Source organism: Cyprinus carpio, chromosome B22, assembly GCF_018340385.1.
Source record: "Cyprinus carpio isolate SPL01 chromosome B22, ASM1834038v1, whole genome shotgun sequence".
NCBI lineage: Eukaryota > Metazoa > Chordata > Actinopteri > Cypriniformes > Cyprinidae > Cyprinus > Cyprinus carpio.
In genome coordinates this window covers 32971619-32990771 of record NC_056618.1, presented here as the reverse complement: position 1 = coordinate 32990771, position 19153 = coordinate 32971619, and the positions used below count along the sequence as shown (strand labels likewise).

Genomic DNA, 19153 nt, shown 5'->3' with positions numbered 1-19153 from the left:
CATCAAATTTCCATTGTAATTGCTTGATATATATATATATATATATATATATATATATATATATATATATATATATATATATAATATATATATATATATATATATATATATATATTGCTTGCTTGATATATTTCTTAGTTGTTAATTCTTCAACAGTTCGACAACGTCAATGCTTACAATTAGGCAAAAAATGTTAATTACAAAATAACAACTTACCTTTTCAATATAAGTAATGATTTCATCATTGCTTAGCTCAACAGAGGATCTCAATGTAAAGGTTGCGTATGCAAATGCTGTCATATCTATAAAATTTAAACTTCAATTAGATTCATATTAGCATAGGTGAATAAAACCAAATACAAAATATGAATGGAGTTTCATGCAGGAAAATGCATTAACAGGTCAAATATCTTTGCTTACTTTGTGGGACAACATCTGGAGATGAAGATGTTGACTTGCTTGCTGTTTGAGTTGTAGATATAACTTGAGTTGTTATTTGAGAAGTAGGTGTCGGTGTTCGAGTAGATGTTAATGCAGCTGATATCAATGTTGATGCAGTTGATCTCGAAGTTGGTGCAGTTGTTGTTCTTGTAGTAGATGGTGCAGCTGATGTTGATGTTGCAGTTTGAGTTGTAGGTGTTGTTGCAGTTGATTGACTGGTTGATGTTGCTTGTGTAGATGTAAATAAAATATTTGATGCAGTCGCAGTTGATGAAGATGCTGGTGCAGTTGTTGATGATAGAGGGGTAGATGTTGGTGCAGTTTGTGTTGAGGATGTATCAGTTGTTGTTGACTGAGTGGTAGATGTTGGTGCAATTGATGTCGATGTTACAGTTGTTGTTGATTGATTTGTAGGTGTCGTTGAAGTTGATTGACTGGGTTGATGTTGGTTGTGTAGATGTAGATAATAAAATATTTGATGCAGTCGCAGTTGATGAAGATGCTGGTGCAGTTGTTGATGATAGAGGGGTAGATGTTGGTGCAGTTTGTGTTGAGGATGTATCAGTTGTTGACTGAGTGGTAGATGTTGGTGCAATTGATGTCGATGTTACAGTTGTTGTTGATTGATTTGTAGGTGTTGTTGCAGTTGATTGCCTGGTAGATGTTGGTTGTGTAGATGTAGATAAAATATTTGATGCATTCACAGTTGATGAAGATGCTGGTGCAGTTGTTGTTGATGATAGAGGGGTAGATGTTGGTGCAGTTAGTGTTGAGGATGTATCAGTTGTTGTTGACTGAGTGGTAGATGTTGGTGCAATTGATGTCGATGTTACAGTTGTTGTTGATTGATTTGTAGGTGTTGCTGCAGTTGATTGCCTGGTAGATGTTGCTTGTGTAGATGTAGATAAAATATTTGATGCAGTCGCAGTTGATGAAGATGCTGGTGCAGTTGTTGATGATAGAGGGGTAGATGTTGTTGCAGTTTGTGTTGAGGATGTATCAGTTGTGTGTTGACTGAGTGGTAGATGTTGGTGCAATTGATGTTGTCGATGTTACAGTTGTTGTTGTTTGATTTGTAGGTGTTGTTGCAGTTGATTGCCTGGTAGATGTTGGTTGTGTAGATGTAGATAAAATATTTGATGCATTCACAGTTGATGAAGATGTTGGTGCAGTTGTTGCTGATGATAGAGGGGGTAGATGTTGGTGCAGTTTGTGTTGAGGATGTATCAGTTGTTGTTGACTGATGGTAGATGTTGGTGCAATTGATGTCGATGTTACAGTTGTTGTTGATTGATCTGTAGGTGTCGTTGCAGTTGATTGACTGGTTGATGTTGCTTGTGTAGATGTAGATAAAATATTTGATGCAGTCGCAGTTGATGAAGATGCTGGTGCAGTTGTTGTTGATGATAGAGCGGTAGATGTTGGTGCAGTTTGTGTTGAGGATGTATCAGTTGTTGTGACTGAGTGGTAGATGTTGGTGCAATTGATGTCGATGTTACAGTTGTTGTTGATTGATTTGTAGGTGTTGTTGCAGTTGATTGACTGTTTGATGTTGCTTGTGTAGATGTAGATAAAATATTTGATGCAGTCGCAGTTGATGAAGATGCTGGTGCAGTTGTTGTTGATGATAGAGGGGTAGATGTTGGTGCAGTTAGTGTTGAGGATGTATCAGTTGTTGTTGACTGAGTGGTAGATGTTGGTGGAATTGATGTCGATGTTACAGTTGTTGTTGATTGATTTGTAGGTGTTGTTGCAGTTGATTGACTGGTTGATGTTGGTTGTGTAGATGTAGATAATAAAATATTTGATGCAGTTGATGAAGATGCTGGTGCAGTTGATGATAGAGGGGTAGATATTGGTGCAGTTTGTGTTGAGGATGTATCAGTTGTTGTTGACTGAGTGGTAGATGTTGGTGCAATTGATGTCGATGTAACAGTTGTTGTTGATTGATTTGTAGGTGTTGTTGCAGTTGATTGACTGGTAGATGTTGGTTGTGTAGATGTAGATAATAAAATATTTGATGCATTCACAGTTGATGAAGATGCTGGTGCAGTTGTTGTTGATGATAGAGGGGTAGATGTTGGTGCACTTTGTGTTGAGGATGTATCAGTTGTTGTTGACTGAGTGGTAGATGTTGGTGCAATTGATGTCGATGTAACAGTTGTTGTTGATTGATTTGTAGGTGTTGTTGCAGTTGATTGCCTGGTAGATGTTGGTTGTGTAGATGTAGATAATAAAATATTTGATGCATTCACAGTTGATGAAGATGCTGGTGCAGTTGTTGTTGATGATAGAGGGGTAGATGTTGGTGCACTTTGTGTTGAGGATGTATCAGTTGTTGTTGACTGAGTGGTAGATGTTGGTGCAATTGATGTCGATGTAACAGTTGTTGTTGATTGATTTGTAGGTGTTGTTGCAGTTGATTGCCTGGTAGATGTTGCTTGTGTAGATGTAGATAAAATATTTGATGCAGTCGCAGTTGATGAAGAGATGCTGGTGCAGTGTTGTTGTTGATGATAAAGGGGTAGATGTGGTGCAGTTTGTGTTGAGGATGTATCAGTTGTTGTTGACTGAGTGGTAGATGTTGGTGCAATTGATGTCGATGTTACAGTTGTTGTTGATTGATTTGTAGGTGTTGTTGAAGTTGATTGACTGGTTGATGTTGGTTGTGTAGATGTAGATAATAAAATATTTGATGCAGTCGCAGTTGATGAAGATGCTGGTGCAGTTGTTGATGATAGAGGGTAGATGTTGGTGCAGTTAGTGTTGAGGATGTATCAGTTGTTGTTGACTGAGTGGTAGATGTTGGTGCAATTGATGTCGATGTTACAATTGTTGATGATTGATTTGTAGGTGTTGTTGGCAGTTGATTGCCTGGTAGATGTTGGTTGTGTAGATGTAGATAATAAAATATTGATGCATTCACAGTTGATGAAGGATGCTGGTGCAGTGTTGTTGATGAGAGGGGGTAGATGTTGGTGCAGTTGTGTTGAGGATAAAGGTATCAGTTGTTGTGACTGAGTGGTAGATGTTGGTGCAATTGATGTCGATGTTACAGTTGTTGTTGTGGAGGTGATTGATTTGTAGGGTGTTGTTGAAGTTGATTGACTGGTTGATGTTGGTTGTGTAGATGTAGATAATAAAATATTTGATGCAGTCGCAGTTGATGAAGATGCTGGTGCAGTTGTTGATGATAGAGGGGTAGATGTTGGTGCAGTTTAGTGTGAGGATGTATCAGTTGTTGTTGACTGAGTGGTAGATGTTGGTGCAATTGATGTACAGATTGTTGATTTGTACAGTTGATGAGTTGTTGCTTGTGTAGATGTAGATTGAATATTTGATGCCTAGTCGCAGGTGATGAAGATGCTGGTGCAGTTGTTGTTGATGATAGAGGGGTAGATGTTGGTTTAGTGTAGAGGAGTATCAGTTGTTGTTGATCTGAATGGTAGATGTTGGTGCAATTGATGTCGATGTTACAGTTGTTGTTGATTGATTTGTAGGTGTTGTTGCAGTGATGAGAGGACTGATGTTGGTTGTGTAGATGTAGATAATAAAATATTTGATGCAGGTGAGATGTTGGTGCAGTTGATAGTGATGTTGCAGTTTGTGTTGAGGATGTATCAGTTGTTGTTGACTGAGTGGTAGATGTTTGGTGCAATTGATGTCGATGTAACAGTTGTTGTTGATTGATTTGTAGGTGTTGTTGCAGGTTGATTGACTGGTCTAGGTAGATGTGGTTGTGTAGATGTAGATAATAAAATATTTGATGCATTCACAGTTGATGAAGATGCTGGTGCAGTTGTTGTTGATGATAGAGGGGTAGATGTTGGTGCAGTTTGTGTTGGAGGATGTATCAGTTGTTGTTGACTGAGTGGTAGATGTTGGTGCAATTGATGTCGATGTTACAGTTGTTGTTGATTGATTTGTAGGTGTTGTTGCAGTTGATTGACTGGTAGATGTTGCTTGTGTAGATGTAGATAAAATATTTGATGCAGTCGCAGTTGATGAAGATGCTGGTGCAGTTGTTGTTGATGATAAAGGGGTAGATGTTGGTGCAGTTTGTGTTGAGGATGTATCAGTTGTTGTTGACTGAGTGGTAGATGTTGGTGCAATTGATGTCGATGTTACAGTTGTTGTTGATTGATCTGTAGGTGTCGTTGCAGTTGATTGACTGGTTGATGTTGGTTGTGTAGATGTAGATAATAAAATATTTGATGCAGTCGCAGTTGATGAAGATGCTGGTGCAGTTGTTGTTGATGATAGAGGGGTAGATGTTGGTGCAGTTTGTGTTGAGGATGTATCAGTTGTTGTTGACTGAGTGGTAGATGTTGGTGCTATTGATGTCGATGTTACAGTTGTTGTTGATTGATTTGTAGGTGTTGTTGATTGAGGTGTAGATGTTAGTGTTGTTGATTCAGATATTGATTCAGTGGTTGGTGAGTGAGATGTAGATGTTGTTTCAGATGTAGATGTTTCTGTAGTTGATGTAGATGTTGGTTCAGTGGTTGATGGTGATTTAGATGTAGATGTTTGAGCAGGTGTTGTTGATGGAGGTGTAGATGTTGTTGTTTCAGATGTAGATGTTTCTGTAGTCGATGTAGATGTTGGTTCAGTGGTTGTTGATTGAGATGTAGATGCTTGAACAGGTGTTGTTGATTGAGGTGTAGATGTTAGTGTTGTTGATTCAGTGGTTGGTGAGTGAGATGTAGATGTTGTTTCAGATGTAGATGTTTCTGTAGTTGATGTAGATGTTGGTTCAGTGGTAGTTGTTGATTCAGATGTAGATGCTTGAGCAGGTGTTGTTAATTGAGATGTGGATGTTGGTGTTGTTGATTCAGATGTTGATTCAGAGGTTGGTGAGTGAGATGTGGATATTGTTGTTTCAGATGTAGATTTTTCTGTAGTCGATGTAGATGTTGGTTCAGTGGTTGATGTTGATTCAGATGTAGATGTTTGAGCAGGTGTTGTTGATTGAGGTGTAGAGGTTGTTGTTTCAGATGTAGATGTTTCTGTAGCTGATGTAGATGTTGGTTCAGTGGTTGTTGTTTCAGATGTAGGTGTTTCTGTAGCTGATGTAGATGTTGGTTCAGTGGTAGTTGTTGATTCAGATGTAGATGCTTGAGCAGGTGTTGTTATTTGTGGTGTAGATGTTGGTGTTGATGATGTTGTTGATTCAGTGGTTGGTGAGTGAGATGTAGATGTTGTTGTTTCAGATGTAGATGTTTCTGTAGTCGATGTAGATGTTGGTTCAGTTGTTGATGTTGATTCAGATGTAGATGTTTGAGTAGGTGTTGTTGATTGAGATGTAGATGGTGGTGTTGTTGATTCAGATGTTGGTGAGTGAGATGTAGATGTTGTTGTTTCAGATGTAGATGTTTCTGTAGTCGATGTAGATGTTGGTTCAGTGGTTGATGATGATTCAGATGTAGATGTTTGAGCAGGTGTTGTTGATTGAGGTGTAGATTTTGTTGATTCAGATGTCGATTCAGTGGTTGGTGAGTGAGATGCAGATGTAGTTGTTTCAGATGTAGATGTTTCTGTAGTCGATTTATATGTTGGTTCAGTGGTTGATGTTGATTCAGATGTAGATGTTTGAGCAGGAGTTGTTGATTGAGGTGTAGATGTTGGTGTTCTTGAATCAGATGTCGATTCAGTGGTTGGTGAGTGAGATGTAGATGTTGTTGTTTCAGATGTAGATGTTTCTGTAGTTGATGTAGATGTTGGTTCAGTGGTTGATGTTGATTCAGATGTAGATGTTTGAGCACGTGTTGTTGATGGAGGTGTAGATGTTGTTGTTTCAGATGTAGATGTTTCTGTAGTCGATGTAGATGTTGGTTCAGTGGTTGTTGATTCAGATGTAGATGCTTGAGCAGGTGTTGTTGTTTGAGGTGTAGATATTGGTATTGTTGATTCAGATGTTGATTCAGTGGTTGGTGAGTGAGATGTAGATGTTGTTGTTTCAGATGTAGATGTTTCTGTAGTCAATGTAGATGTTGGTTCAGTGGTTGTTGATTCAGATGTAGATAATTGAGCAGGTGTTGTTGATTGAGGTGTAGATATTGGTGTTGTTGATTCAGATGTTGATTCAGTGGTTGGTGAGTGAGATGTAGATGTTGTTGTTTCAGATGTAGATGTTTCTGTAGTCGATGTAGATGTTGGTTCAGTGGTTTTTAATTCAGATGTAGATGTTTGAGCAGGTGTTGTTGATTGAGGTGTAGATGTTGTTGTTTCAGATGTAGATGTTTCTGTAGTCGATGTAGATGTTGGCTCAGTGGTTGCTGTTGATTCAGATGTAGATGTTTGAGCAGGTGTTGTTGCTTGAGGTGTAGATGTTGTTGTTGATTCAGATGTAGATGTTTCTGTAATCGATGTAGATGTTGGTTCAGTGGTTGTTGATTCAGATGTAGATGCTTGAGCAGGTGTTGTTGATTGAGGTGTAGATTTAATCATTATTTATTCAGATATATATACATTTTTTTGTTACAGATATATATATTTCTTTATTTCATATATATATTTTTCCATAGTTTAATTATAATTCAGAGTTCAATATTACTGTGTGATTCAGATGTAGATGTTTGAGCAGGTGTTGTTGATGGAGGTGTAGATGTTGTTGATTCAGATCAATATTTTTCTATACACAATTAAAATCTTGATCAGGTGTTGTTATTTGTGGTGTAGATGTTGGTGTTGATTCAGATGTAGATGTTGGCTCAGTGGTTGATGTTGATTCGATCGATTCAGTGGTTGGTGAGTGAGATGTAGATGTTGTTGTTTCAGATGTAGATGTTTCTGTAGTCGATGTAGATGTTGGTTCAGTGGTTGATGATGATTCAGATGTAGATGTTTGAGCAGGTGTTGTTGATTGAGGTGTAGATTTTGTTGATTCAGATGTCGATTCAGTGGTTGGTGAGTGAGATGCAGATGTTGTTGTTTCAGATGTAGATGTTTCTGTAGTTGATATATATGTTCATTCATTGATTGATTTTGATTCAGATGTAGATGTTTGAGCAGGTGTTGTTGATTGAGGTGTAGATGTTGTTGATTCAGATGTCGATTCAGTGGTTGGTGAGTGAGATGTAGATGTTGTTGTTTCAGATGTAGATGTTTCTGTAGTTGATGTAGATGTTGGTTCAGTGGTTGATGTTGATTCAGATGTAGATGTTTGAGCAGGTGTTGTTGATGGAGGTGTAGATGTTGTTGATTCAGATGTAGATGTTTCTGTAGTCGATGTAGATGTTGGTTCAGTGGTTGTTGATTCAGATGTAGATGCTTGAACAGGTGTTGTTGATTGAGGTGTAGATGTTAGTGTTATTGATTCAGATGTTGATTCAGTGGTTGGTGAGTGAGATGTAGATGTTGTTGTTTCAGATGTAGATGTTTCTGTAGTTGATGTAGATGTTGGTTCAGTGGTTGATGATTCAGATGTAGATGCTTGAACAGGTGTTGTTGATTGAGGTGAAGATGTTAATGTTGTTGATTCAGATGTTGATTCAATGGTTGGTGAGTGAGATGTAGATGTTGTTTCAGATGTAGATGTTTCTGTAGTTGATGTAGATGTTGGTTCAGTGGTTGATGTTGATTCAGATGTAGATGCTTGAGCAGGTGTTGTTGATTGAGGTGTAGATGGTGGTGTTGTTGTTTCAGATGTTGATTCAGTGGTTGGTGAGTGAGATGTGGATGTTGTTGTTGATTCAGATGTAGATGTTTCTGTAGTCGATGTAGATGTTGGTTCAGTGGTTGATGTTGATTCAGATGTAGATGCTTGAGCAGGTGTTGTTATTTGTGGTGTAGATGTTGGTGTTGATTCAGATGTCGATTCAGTGGTTGGTGAGTGAGATGTAGATGTTGTTGTTTCAGATGTAGATGTTTCTGTAGTTGATGTAGATGTTGGTTCAGTGGTTGATGTTGATTCAGATGTAGATGTTTGAGCAGGTGTTGTTGATTGAGATGTAGATGTTAGTGTTGTTGATTCAGATGTTGATTCAGTGGTTGGTGAGTGAGATGTATTTCATCAGGTTTCAGTTTCAGATGTAGATGTTTCTGCAGCTATGTAGATGTGGTAGTTGTTGATTCAGCTGTAGATGTTTCAGGAGGTATAGATGTTTCTGTAGTCGATGTAGATGTGGTAGTTGTTGATTCAGCTGTAGATGTTTCAGGAGGTATAGATGTTCTACAGAAACATCTACACCTGCTGAAACATCTATCAGCTGTAGATGTTTCAGGAGGTGTAGATGTTTTTGTAGTCGATGTAGATGTTGGTTCAGTGGTTGTTGTTGATTCAGCTGTAGATGTTTCAGCAGGTGTAGATGTTTCTGTAGTTGATGTAGATGTTGGTTCAGTGGTTGTTGTTGATTCAGATGTAGATGTTAGTGTTGTTGATTCAGATGTTGATTCAGTGGTTGGTGAGTGAGATGTAGATGTTGTTGTTTCAGATGTAGATGTTTCTGCAGCTAATGTAGATGTGGTAGTTGTTGATTCAGCTGTAGATGTTTCAGGAGGTATAGATGTTTCTGTAGTCGATGTAGATGTGGTAGTTGTTGATTCAGCTGTAGATGTTTCAGGAGGTATAGATGTTTCTGTAGTCGATGTAGATGGTGGTAGTTGTTGACTCAGCTGTAGATGTTTCAGGAGGTGTAGATGTTTCTGTAGTCGATGTAGATGTTGGTTCAGTGGTTGTTGTTGATTCAGCTGTAGATGTTTCAGCAGGTGTAGATGTTTCTGTAGTCGATGTAGATGTTGGTTCAGTGGTTGTTGTTGATTCAGCTGTAGATGTTTCAGCAGGTGTAGATGTTTCTGCAGCTAATGTAGATGTGGTAGTTGTTGATTCAGCTGTAGATGTTTCAGGAGGTATAGATGTTTCTGTAGTCGATGTAGATGTTGGTTCAGTGGTTGATGTTGATTCAGATGTAGATGTTTGAGCAGGTGTTGTTGATTGAGATGTAGATGTTAGTGTTGTTGATTCAGATGTTGATTCAGTGGTTGGTGAGTGAGATGTAGATGTTGTTGTTTCAGATGTAGATGTTTCTGCAGCTAATGTAGATGTGGTAGTTGTTGATTCAGCTGTAGATGTTTCAGCAGGTGTAGATGTTTCTGTAGTCGATGTAGATGTGGTAGTTGTTGATTCAGCTGTAGATGTTTCAGGAGGTATAGATGTTTCTGTAGTCGATGTAGATGTGGTAGTTGTTGACTCAGCTGTAGATATTTCAGGAGGTGTAGATGTTTCTGTAGTCGATGTAGATGTTGGTTCAGTGGTTGTTGTTGATTCAGCTGTAGATGTTTCAGCAGGTGTAGATGTTTCTGTAGTTGATGTAGATGTTGGTTCAGTGGTTGTTGTTGATTCAGCTGTAGATGTTTCAGCAGGTGTAGATGTTTCTGTAGTCGATGTAGATGTTGGTTCAGTGGTTGTTGTTGATTCAGCTGTAGATGTTTCAGCAGGTGTAGATGTTTCTGTAGTTGATGTAGATGTTGGTTCAGTGGTTGTTGTTGATTCAGCTGTAGATGTTTCAGCAGGTGTTGTTGATTGAGGTGTAGTTATTGGTATTGATTCAGATGTTGATTCAGTGGTTTGTGCAGCTGGTGATGTAAAAGAAAATGAAATAGCAAAACTTGAATAAATGAGATAGAACAAAAAGCATTAATAGATTGCAGGCAACAGTGACCTATAGTGTAAAAAAAAAAAAAACTGCATCAGGGAAATTAATGTTAATTTCGAAGTGAGTGATCAAGTTTTGTTTGTTTTAGTTTTTTGTTGTTCATGCTGCCATTTACATTATTATTTCCTGATTTCAGACCAATTTTAAAGTGCCGATACAGTGTCAGATTTCCTTAACAACAGAAACCTTTTTTTTTTTTTTTTGTAAAAACACTAACCATTGTTTCCTGTTATTATATAGGCATCATAGGACTATGAACTTTCATGAAAACTGATACTCTAGGACCAAATACAGCCACTGAATGTGCTGTGACTGCAGATTGTAGGACTCCAGTGTATTTTAACAATACACAATAGTAATAGTGATAATTGAGCACCACCGCTAAGTGTACTGTATTTTTATTTTATTAGTCTCACAGTGTTTTCTTATTCTTTTATGTATATATATATTTTTACATGTACTGTATATGTTATGACTCATACTATTCTTATAAAACATCATATAATTTCTCAAATAAAAACTACCAGCATTTTATTATTACAATTCACTATTCAAATAAATAAGTGAAAATATGTGCACATTGTCAGTATTCATATTGTTCTCAGAATTTACATTTCTTCATAGCTGACAAATTAAGGGTAATTGTATTAATTTTATGTTTGACAAAAATACATAGGTTATTCAGAAATGGTAAAGCTATGGAAAACTGATATATTCCTATATAAAGCCCATTATATCTCTCAGTATATTACTATTTTTAACATACTGTATAAGATATAATTCACTTACATTATATGCACACACACACACACACACACACACACACATATATATATATATATATATACATATATTTGCATCAAAGACTGTTGTTATGATTATATTTCCATATACATCACATAACTCAAATATTTAGATTTCAATAGATATCTTACCCGTTGGTATTGATTTACCAATCAGTAAAGCCAATCCAAAAAATATAATACATTGAAACATCTTTCAAGTTTTTTTTCGACTAAACCTAATGCCAGAAAAGCAGCCTAGCACGTTCTCATAATGTACTCATGACTCAAACTTAATATACTGCCAGTAAACTCCACCTACCCATTAATTTTCACTAATATAACAGGTTCTCATAATGAGTCACTAGTGAAAAAGTATTTTTAAAAAAACTGAAATATATTATTTAGTAATATTATTATTATTATGTTTACAAATAATAAAAATATTAGACAGAGTATGTAGAAAAATCTTTTAGACAGAGACTACCAAACATTTCTACGGTGTTATAAAAATCAAACTGCAAACAATAACTTATGTAAATGTTATAATTGTCCTGGTACAGTTGACCACTTTCACTTTCTGACTGGATTGTCACACTTCCCATTAGTTAAAGTGGTTTTGACCACTCCTTAACAATAAGGAACAAAAAAAGTGTCCTTGTAACCCAAGTAGAGATGCACAGCATAAACTGTATATAAGTGTTAATGACCAGTTGAGATTTCTTTCTGAAAGTTTAGCTGTCCAGTTGAAGCAGAGTTGAGAAAGCTTTGTATTATTTCTTGGTTTTGTGTGAATAATAACAATACATTTGGCACTTTGTGTTTCTGTTGACATAATGAAATGGTTCTGGGTTATGGGAGGATCTGCATTCCAACAAACCTGAAAGTCATTTACAATGGATCAAACTGTCAATAATGCTGTTCTACAGAGACACAGAGAGAGAGAGAAAGCTGACTATTGTTTTCTGTTAGTGTACAGAAGCTTCTTCATAATTCAGATTGCAAGCAATTAACTTTGGTCTTAAAAAAAAATTAGAAGGAATTTGGTGTATTATGAACTAAGTTGATCACAGCGCCTATGCCGTTATTACCCAGCTAACGGGACATTTTATTAGAACGTTCTGGCAAGATTGACTCCAAGTTCTGAACAAAAGTTCTTTCACATTAATAGAATGTTCATTTAAAATAATCTGGTCTTAAATAATGTTATCAAAAATATGTTTATACATTGTTCATTGAACGTTTTTCTGAAACAGTTTAGCTGGATGTTAGTCGAATGTTTTTTAAATGCTACTATTTAGTACTTGCTACTACTTATTATTAATAGTAACGCTACTAAATACAGAGCATTGGGGATAAAATATAATACAAACCAATTTTAATAAAAAAAAAAAGAAAACCACTACACTTCATAAAAAAATTTAAATGCTACTTTATTAAATCACAAATTAAATTACATGCTGATATAAACTTGCAATTGTTAATTAACTTACAATATGTGAAGTCAGAATTGTGGTATATACACTTGCAAGTGTGTGAAATAAAGTAGGAATTGCAATATATAAACTTGCAATTCTGACTTTTTCTCACAATTACAAGTTTACATTTTGCGATTCTTACACTTTTTCTTAGAATTACATGATATGAATTGGCAAGTTATAAAGTCAGAATTATGAAATATAAGCTTGCATAAAGTCAGAATTGCAGCATATAAAAAAATTGTAAGGGCTTTCTGGTGGAAGGATCTTCACATCCCCATCCGGAATGCTAAATCCAGGACAATTTTCAAGCAACACCTGAAAACTCATCTCTTTCGTCACTATTTGACTTCATCAACAACACCTTATCCACAATCTAATTCCACTGGCACCGTTTGGTGCAAAGGGTGACAAGCATTCGCCAACGGCCTCGATCCTCATTCGTCACTTCAGCCTCATCCCATGAAATGTTGACTGCTCGCAGATCTTCCATAAAAGTTCTTCGCTAGGTAATTTTTGGGCTTCCTTGTTTTCGTTTGCCTTGTACAGGCTGCCAAGATATTGCCATCTTGAGTATCAGGAAGATGTAAGATGTGTCCGGCGAAACGAAAATGACATTCGTAACTGTTGCAGATAGGGGCTTTGTATAAGCGCAACGGTATACTTCCATGTTTGTAACATGGTCCTGGTAGGTGATCTTGAGGACGCATCGCAAACAACAAAGGTGTAAAACATCCAACTTTCAAGCAATGGTTTCAGTCATCATCCAGGTCTCGCAGGCATAGGTCGCCGCTGGCACAACGATCGTAGCCAGGAGTCACAGTTTAATCTACAGAGAGAGGGAAGACGAGTTCCAGATTGGACGGTGTCGCAGGAACACGGCAGATGCTTTGCCGAAGCGGCAGATGACATCTCATTCTGCATCCCCATTTGAGGAGACGACACTGCCAAGATAAGTGAAGTTTGCAACTTTTTTCCATCAATTGTAATCGCTACTCTTGAGTTTACATAGCTAATATGAATGACTTTGGTCTTCTGTCCATTAATTCAGAGTTCTGTGCTGGCCGCTTGATTTTCTAGGGCCATAGTGAGGTCTCGTAGGGCAGTTTGGGTCGGGCTGAGAATGACAATGTCATCGGCAAAGTCGAGATCGTCAAGGAAGAAATTACAAACTGTCCAAGGTATGCTGATGTGTAGGTAGTTGATGGAGTGGCGGGCGATGAAGTCGATGACAAGAAGGAATAACATTGGTGAAAGCACACAGCCTTGCGGTACACCATTTTCAATCGTGAAGAAATTATTTATTCCTTCTTCCATTCGTACACAGCATCGAGAGCCTTGGTAAAGTTTGCGAAAAATGTCTACAAATCGAGATGGAATTCCGTTAGCCCGGGCTTTCTTCCATAGCATTTCTCAGTGTACTGAGTCAAAGGCCTTGACAAAGTCGATAAAGTTCAGTGAGATCCATTGTTGGTAATCCAGTGATTGTTCTATCACTTCAGAAGCCCGCTTGTTGATCTCTAAGGCAGACATCGACAGCTCATCGGAGGTGGTTTAGAAGGACAATAGAAAATACCTTTCCATTTCCAGTTATCACACTTGGAGAGATTGCCTTTTTTGGGGGAGCGTGATAATCATCCTTAATTTCCATTCCTCAGGGACTGCTTAGGTTGCCCAGCAAGCATTGAGCAAATCTGTCAGGGCATCGACAAGGCACAGGTCACCAGATTTAAGTAGTTCAGGCGGGATCACATCCTAACCTGCAGCTTTGCCATTGTTGAGTACCCAGATCACATTTTTTATTTCGGCTGCTGTGATCGTGTCAAGGTTTACTGGCAGACCGGGTATAGGATTTAGTAGGCTGGGATCGAATGCTGTGGTTGGCGCTGGCTGGATTAGGAATTCCTTGAATGCTCTACCCACCGATGCTCAGGTTCTTCTTTAGTAGGAAGGGCCCTGCCATCCCGATCTTTGATCGGTGCACCGCTTCCAGATGGGGAGCTGGTAAGCTCTCGAACGATCTGATATAGCGTGCATGTATCATTTCGATTTGCGGCTTTGTGTGCCTCGGTCCCTTTCTGATCGACCCACTCAAGCTGGTCCCGCCTGTAACTTTGCTTTACTTGTTGATCCAAGTCCCTATACTTCATCTTCGTGGCTTTGTGTTCTGTATCTATGCGTGCTTTATCCTGGACTTGCTTCGCATGTCGCTATTCATCTATCAGTGATCAAGGTTGGATACAGCATTCTGCTTCAATATTACCGGGTCTCGGAGTCGTACGACATCAAAAGGCTTTGGTCGCTGACCACGGACTGGCAAACGTCGTAATCAAAGTAGGCAGGTTGCAACGAGTAGGAAGTGGTTAGTTCCCACATCGACACTTTTTCTTAGGATTGCATGATATAAATTTGTTACAAAGTTATAAAATCAGAATTATGAAATATAAACTTGCATAAATTTGGAATTGCAGGATATAAAAAAATTGTCAGGGCTTTCTGGTGGAAGAATGTTTTTTCATTCTGACAATTTTCAAGCGACACCTGAAACAACACCACTCATCTCTTTCGTCACTATTTGACTTCATCAACAAAAAAAGGTAACACTTTATAATAACTTTCATTAATAAATCATTAATAAATATTATATAATGCTTAATAGATCATTAGTTAATATATATTGAAAGAGTTAGAAATGTGAGATAATGTGCTTGTCAGTGTTTGCTAATAAACTTGTTAAACATTAGATAATGTTCAAACATATAATTTCATGTAAGCTAAAATGCTTACAAATGTCATTAAACTTTCAATTCCATATGATCAAGCACTTATTGAAAATCTGAGAACGATTTTAACAGATGTTATAAAATGATTAAAAGTTTCTGTTAATGCACAACACTTCTGCTGATATTGAGGTGTGATAAGGGTAAGGTTAGGGACAGGTTTGGTGGTATGTGTAGGTTTAGGGGTTAGTTAAAGGGTCAACAGTGTACAGGGGTCAATTTAATTACTATAAGGGAACAATTCAATCTGTTTATATTATATTGTTTTATAAATTAACAGGTATTTTCTTTTAAAAATTATTTGTTTTCTCCTGTTTATTTTTAATTCAAGGAATATCCTGTTTAATGACATACTGAAGAGTTGTATACTAATGTGAGTGTTGAGGCATTAAAAAACATTTTTTTTTGCACCAAAGTTGCAATCTGTTATGTCTTTAGCAAGTATTTATCTAAACTTAACCAGCCACCCTTTACACAAACCTTGTTACAGTAGCTAAACGTCCAATACCCATAATGATACTAAATGATTAGTAATCATTTATAAACATTTACAAGTGATGAATAGTTTCAACTTTAGATTGAGTACTGCAAAAACATGAACAAATGATTAGTAAAGATGTGTGAATATGATAAATTCAGGTCTTTTTGGACACTTTTTGCCATCAAGAGGACTGTTCAAAAAGGTATTCATGTTTAGTAAGCATTTATAAACATTTGCAAATGATGAATAGTTTCCACTTTAGATTGGGTACTGCGAAAACATGAACAAATAATTAATAGATTATTTGTTAAGATGTGTAAATAGAGGTCTACACAACAAACAAAGACCAACAAACAAAGATCATATGAACTGAAAGTTTACTAACATTTGTAAGCATTTCAATTTACATTAAATAATCACATGTTAATCATTAGGTAATGTTTAGTAAGTTTATTAGTAAACGTTAGCAAGAACATTATCTTATATTTCTAGCTATGAGAATATATATTGATTAATTATCTGTTAAGCATTATATAATGTTTATTAAAGGTTTATAAATGAAAGTTATTATAAAGTGGTACCAAAAAAAAAAAAAACTTTGCTTTCTCTTTCCTTAATCTCTCCCTGTTTACCTTGTACTAATCTGAACAATGCCTAAAACTTTGTATTACGAGCACTTCTTGCATTTATTTGCCTCTTTATGATGAATTGGTTATTGTATTACTATTGTTGTTATTATTATTGTATTACTGTTATTGAATTAACAAATCACAGATTCTTGATTTTATTGCATTTCGCAAAATGTCCCAACTTCTCTGGAATTGGGGTTGCACATGAACCACAAAAAGATGAGCCCTTGAAGGAACTCCTTCAAAGTAGGGGTTTAGTCACCTGTTTTCATAAAGGCATCCTATTGTTGGAGAAGTACTATGAACTGCTTTGAAAACTGATATTATAAAAACGTATAATATGGGAGCAACTGCAACAGCTCAGTGTGCTGTGGCTGAAGATTTTAAACCCCCCTTTGGTAACAAACAATGTAGTTCAAAACCACAATACTTCCCTATCAGTTCTATTGTTGAATGCTTTTCATTCTTTGACAACAATGACATCAATATAACCTGCATAGCAAGCTTTGTTTGTATTTGCAGGAAGTATTTTTGCTTTGACTTATCTTGTCAGTTTGATTTGTGTTGTAATCCACAACTATTATGAAATTGTAGAGCATGGAACTGGGTTATTAACGTTCATGAGCAAAGTAGAAGTTCACCGACTTTTGCATAGAGCAGTGTCACATTGTGTTTCATATATTCCCTTATGTTTCATGAGATACTCTAGCTGTCTTTTTTTGCAAATATTAAAGGAGAAGCCTGTGGCATCAAGCAGAATTACGAAATAATGACAAGCATGTTTCCAGAACCTTACTTACTATCTTAACTTAATTTTTGATTAGTAAAATGCATTGCTAAGAACTTCATTTGGACAACTTTAAAGGTGATTTTCTCAATATTTTGATTTTTTTGCACCCTCAGGTTCCAGATTTTCAAATAGTTGTATCTCAACCAAATATTGTCCTATCATAACAAACCATACATCAATGGAAACTTACTTATTAAATCTTGATTTGACAGAATTTACTGATATACAGTACACATGCATACATATTCAGTAATAACTAAGTAATATATACACAAACATACTTTTTTGTGCATTAAAGACTTATACTTCCATATACATTACATACTAATATTTAGATTTAAATAGACGTCTTACCTGTTGGTATTGATCTACCAGTCAGTAAAGCCAGTCCAACAAATATAATAAATTGAAACATATTTCAATTTTTTTTAACTTTATTTGCTACCAAACCTAATACCAGAAAAATTACCTTTGCGAAGCAACCTAACATGAGTATTGCAAACTAATATACTGTCCTTAAACTCCACCCACTGATGCAACTGATGCTAATTGTCCTGATGCAAATGAACAACTGACACATTCTGACTGCATTGCCACACTTCCCATTAATTACAATACAATAACATCACCACTCCTTTACGGTAAGGAACAAAAAGTGTCCTGATAACCTAAAACAGATGCACAGCATACCATTTTAAATAAATATTGTCTATTTGAATATAGGTTTAAATGTAATTGATTGCTATAATGTAGAGCTGCAAGTTCAGCATCATTACTCCATTCTTCAGTGTCACATATTTATATGCTGTATAATATGCAGATACCATAATACTACCCGAGTAGTAACTGATTACATGTAATCTGGATTATGAAATCAGATTACAAAAATTAAGTACTTGTAATTAGGTTAAATGACATTTGAAAACACTCGTTATCAGGCTACAATTTCTTTTATTGATTACATGATTACATGTTATTCATGCAATGGCAATAAATTGTTCATAATTTAATTAATCACTAATTAATTGTTTTTTATTTTCCTCTCTGAAAAAAGCCTACCGCTTAAATACATTCAGAAAGTCTTCCAGTTTTGTGGACGTTCACTAGTCAGGTGACTACAGCATTTGCCCACTGGATTTACAAAAATAATTTCAGGTTTAAAATGTATTTTAACATCGCATCAACTACTGATGAACACATTAATTTTTACTTGAATTATCACTCAGTGGTTATTTAACCATGTTTTACTATAGATTTGGAAGGCTTTTGTCTTTCAAACACATTAAAATTCACAAATTCACGTTATATCTTATATACATGTAATGCCGGCATTTCAGCTTTCACCTAATATAGGCTACTGTGTTTACATGAAGTACCCTTAGATTTTAAAATAAATATTTTAAAAATTAAGTATCACATTTTCATTTTGATTGATGTTATTCAATGTCTTTTGCATTGCTTCAGTCCAAAAGACGTGAATGTCTTAAGCATTTCATCATTACAAAAGACATTATAAAATTCTAATAATTTAATTATTTTTTAGCTTTTCATTAAACTCACAAAGCCAGTTCATTTACGAACCCCAGTTTGGGAAACCTTGCTGTAACCTAATATTTAATGCACTTCATGTTGTTAATACAACAAATGGAATGCTTTTTTATTAGTCTTTGTATTTTTATATCAAGATTATCCTATTTAAAGCAATATGATAAATGACTAAAGTCAAAAGTAATCTAAAAGTAATCTAAAAGTAATCTGACTACATTACCTAAAATGTGTAATGTAATGGATTACATTACTAAGTACATTTTTTGTCATGTCATTTGGAATCAGTTACAACTTGTAAGTTCAGATTTCTTTCTGATTGTTTAGTTGTCCAGTTGAAGAGAACCATAGAAACCCACATATCTTCAACTTCATTTCCTGGTCAGTGTGAATAATGAAAATGTTTTGGTGCTTTGTGTTTCTATTGATAGAATGAAATGTTTCTGGGTCACGGGTGGATCCTATGTTCCAGTAAACCTAAAAAGAATGAGAGTTTACAATGGATCAATATATGTCAATAGTGGCATGCTGTTCTGCAGAGACAGACATAGACTATTGTATATATGAAAGC

At 36.1% G+C, this 19153-nt stretch overlaps 3 protein-coding genes across 5 annotated transcripts; all 3 read right to left on the bottom strand.

Annotated features, from left to right (window-relative positions):
* Positions 1-4164: 4164 nt before the first annotated feature.
* On the bottom strand, positions 4165-6891 carry LOC122141651 (flocculation protein FLO11-like). The gene has a single exon (XM_042749572.1). The coding sequence runs from the start codon at positions 6889-6891 to the stop codon at positions 4165-4167; it is 2727 nt and encodes a 908-aa protein (XP_042605506.1).
* Positions 6892-7411: 520 nt separating this feature from the next.
* Positions 7412-8449, bottom strand: LOC122141650 (flocculation protein FLO11-like; the record flags this gene model as incomplete). The annotated part of the gene is made up of 1 exon (XM_042749571.1): positions 7412-8449. A coding segment is annotated over one exon (1038 nt), but the record flags the coding sequence as incomplete, so codon positions are not given.
* A 552-nt stretch (positions 8450-9001) lies between these two features.
* On the bottom strand, positions 9002-17729 carry LOC122141769 (flocculation protein FLO11-like). Of its 3 annotated transcripts, XM_042749889.1 has the most exons (3): positions 17392-17729; positions 9663-10017; positions 9002-9464 (listed from the first exon to the last, which is right to left on the bottom strand). In XM_042749889.1, the coding sequence occupies exons 1-3, from the start codon at positions 17450-17452 to the stop codon at positions 9002-9004; spliced, it is 879 nt and encodes a 292-aa protein (XP_042605823.1). In that variant the 5' UTR covers positions 17453-17729. The 3 variants fall into 3 exon arrangements, with proteins under 3 accessions (XP_042605823.1, XP_042605821.1, XP_042605822.1); XM_042749887.1 differs by having other exon boundaries at positions 9002-10017; positions 17392-17728; XM_042749888.1 differs by lacking the exon at positions 17392-17729 and adding an exon at positions 11033-11141 and having other exon boundaries at positions 9002-10017.
* Positions 17730-19153: the final 1424 nt, after the last annotated feature.

Bases quoted from the DNA above. Each gene is read 5' to 3' on its own strand.
- LOC122141651 (XM_042749572.1), bottom strand. From the start codon at position 6,891: ATGATTAAATCTACACCTCAATCAACAACACCTGCTCAAGCATCTACA.
- LOC122141769 (XM_042749887.1), bottom strand. From the start codon at position 17,452: ATGTTTCAATTTATTATATTTGTTGGACTGGCTTTACTGACTGGTAGA. The intron at 10,018-17,391 runs GTAAGACGTCTA...TTACATCACCAG, and splicing joins TGGTAGATCAATACCAACAG to CTGCACAAACCACTGAATCA.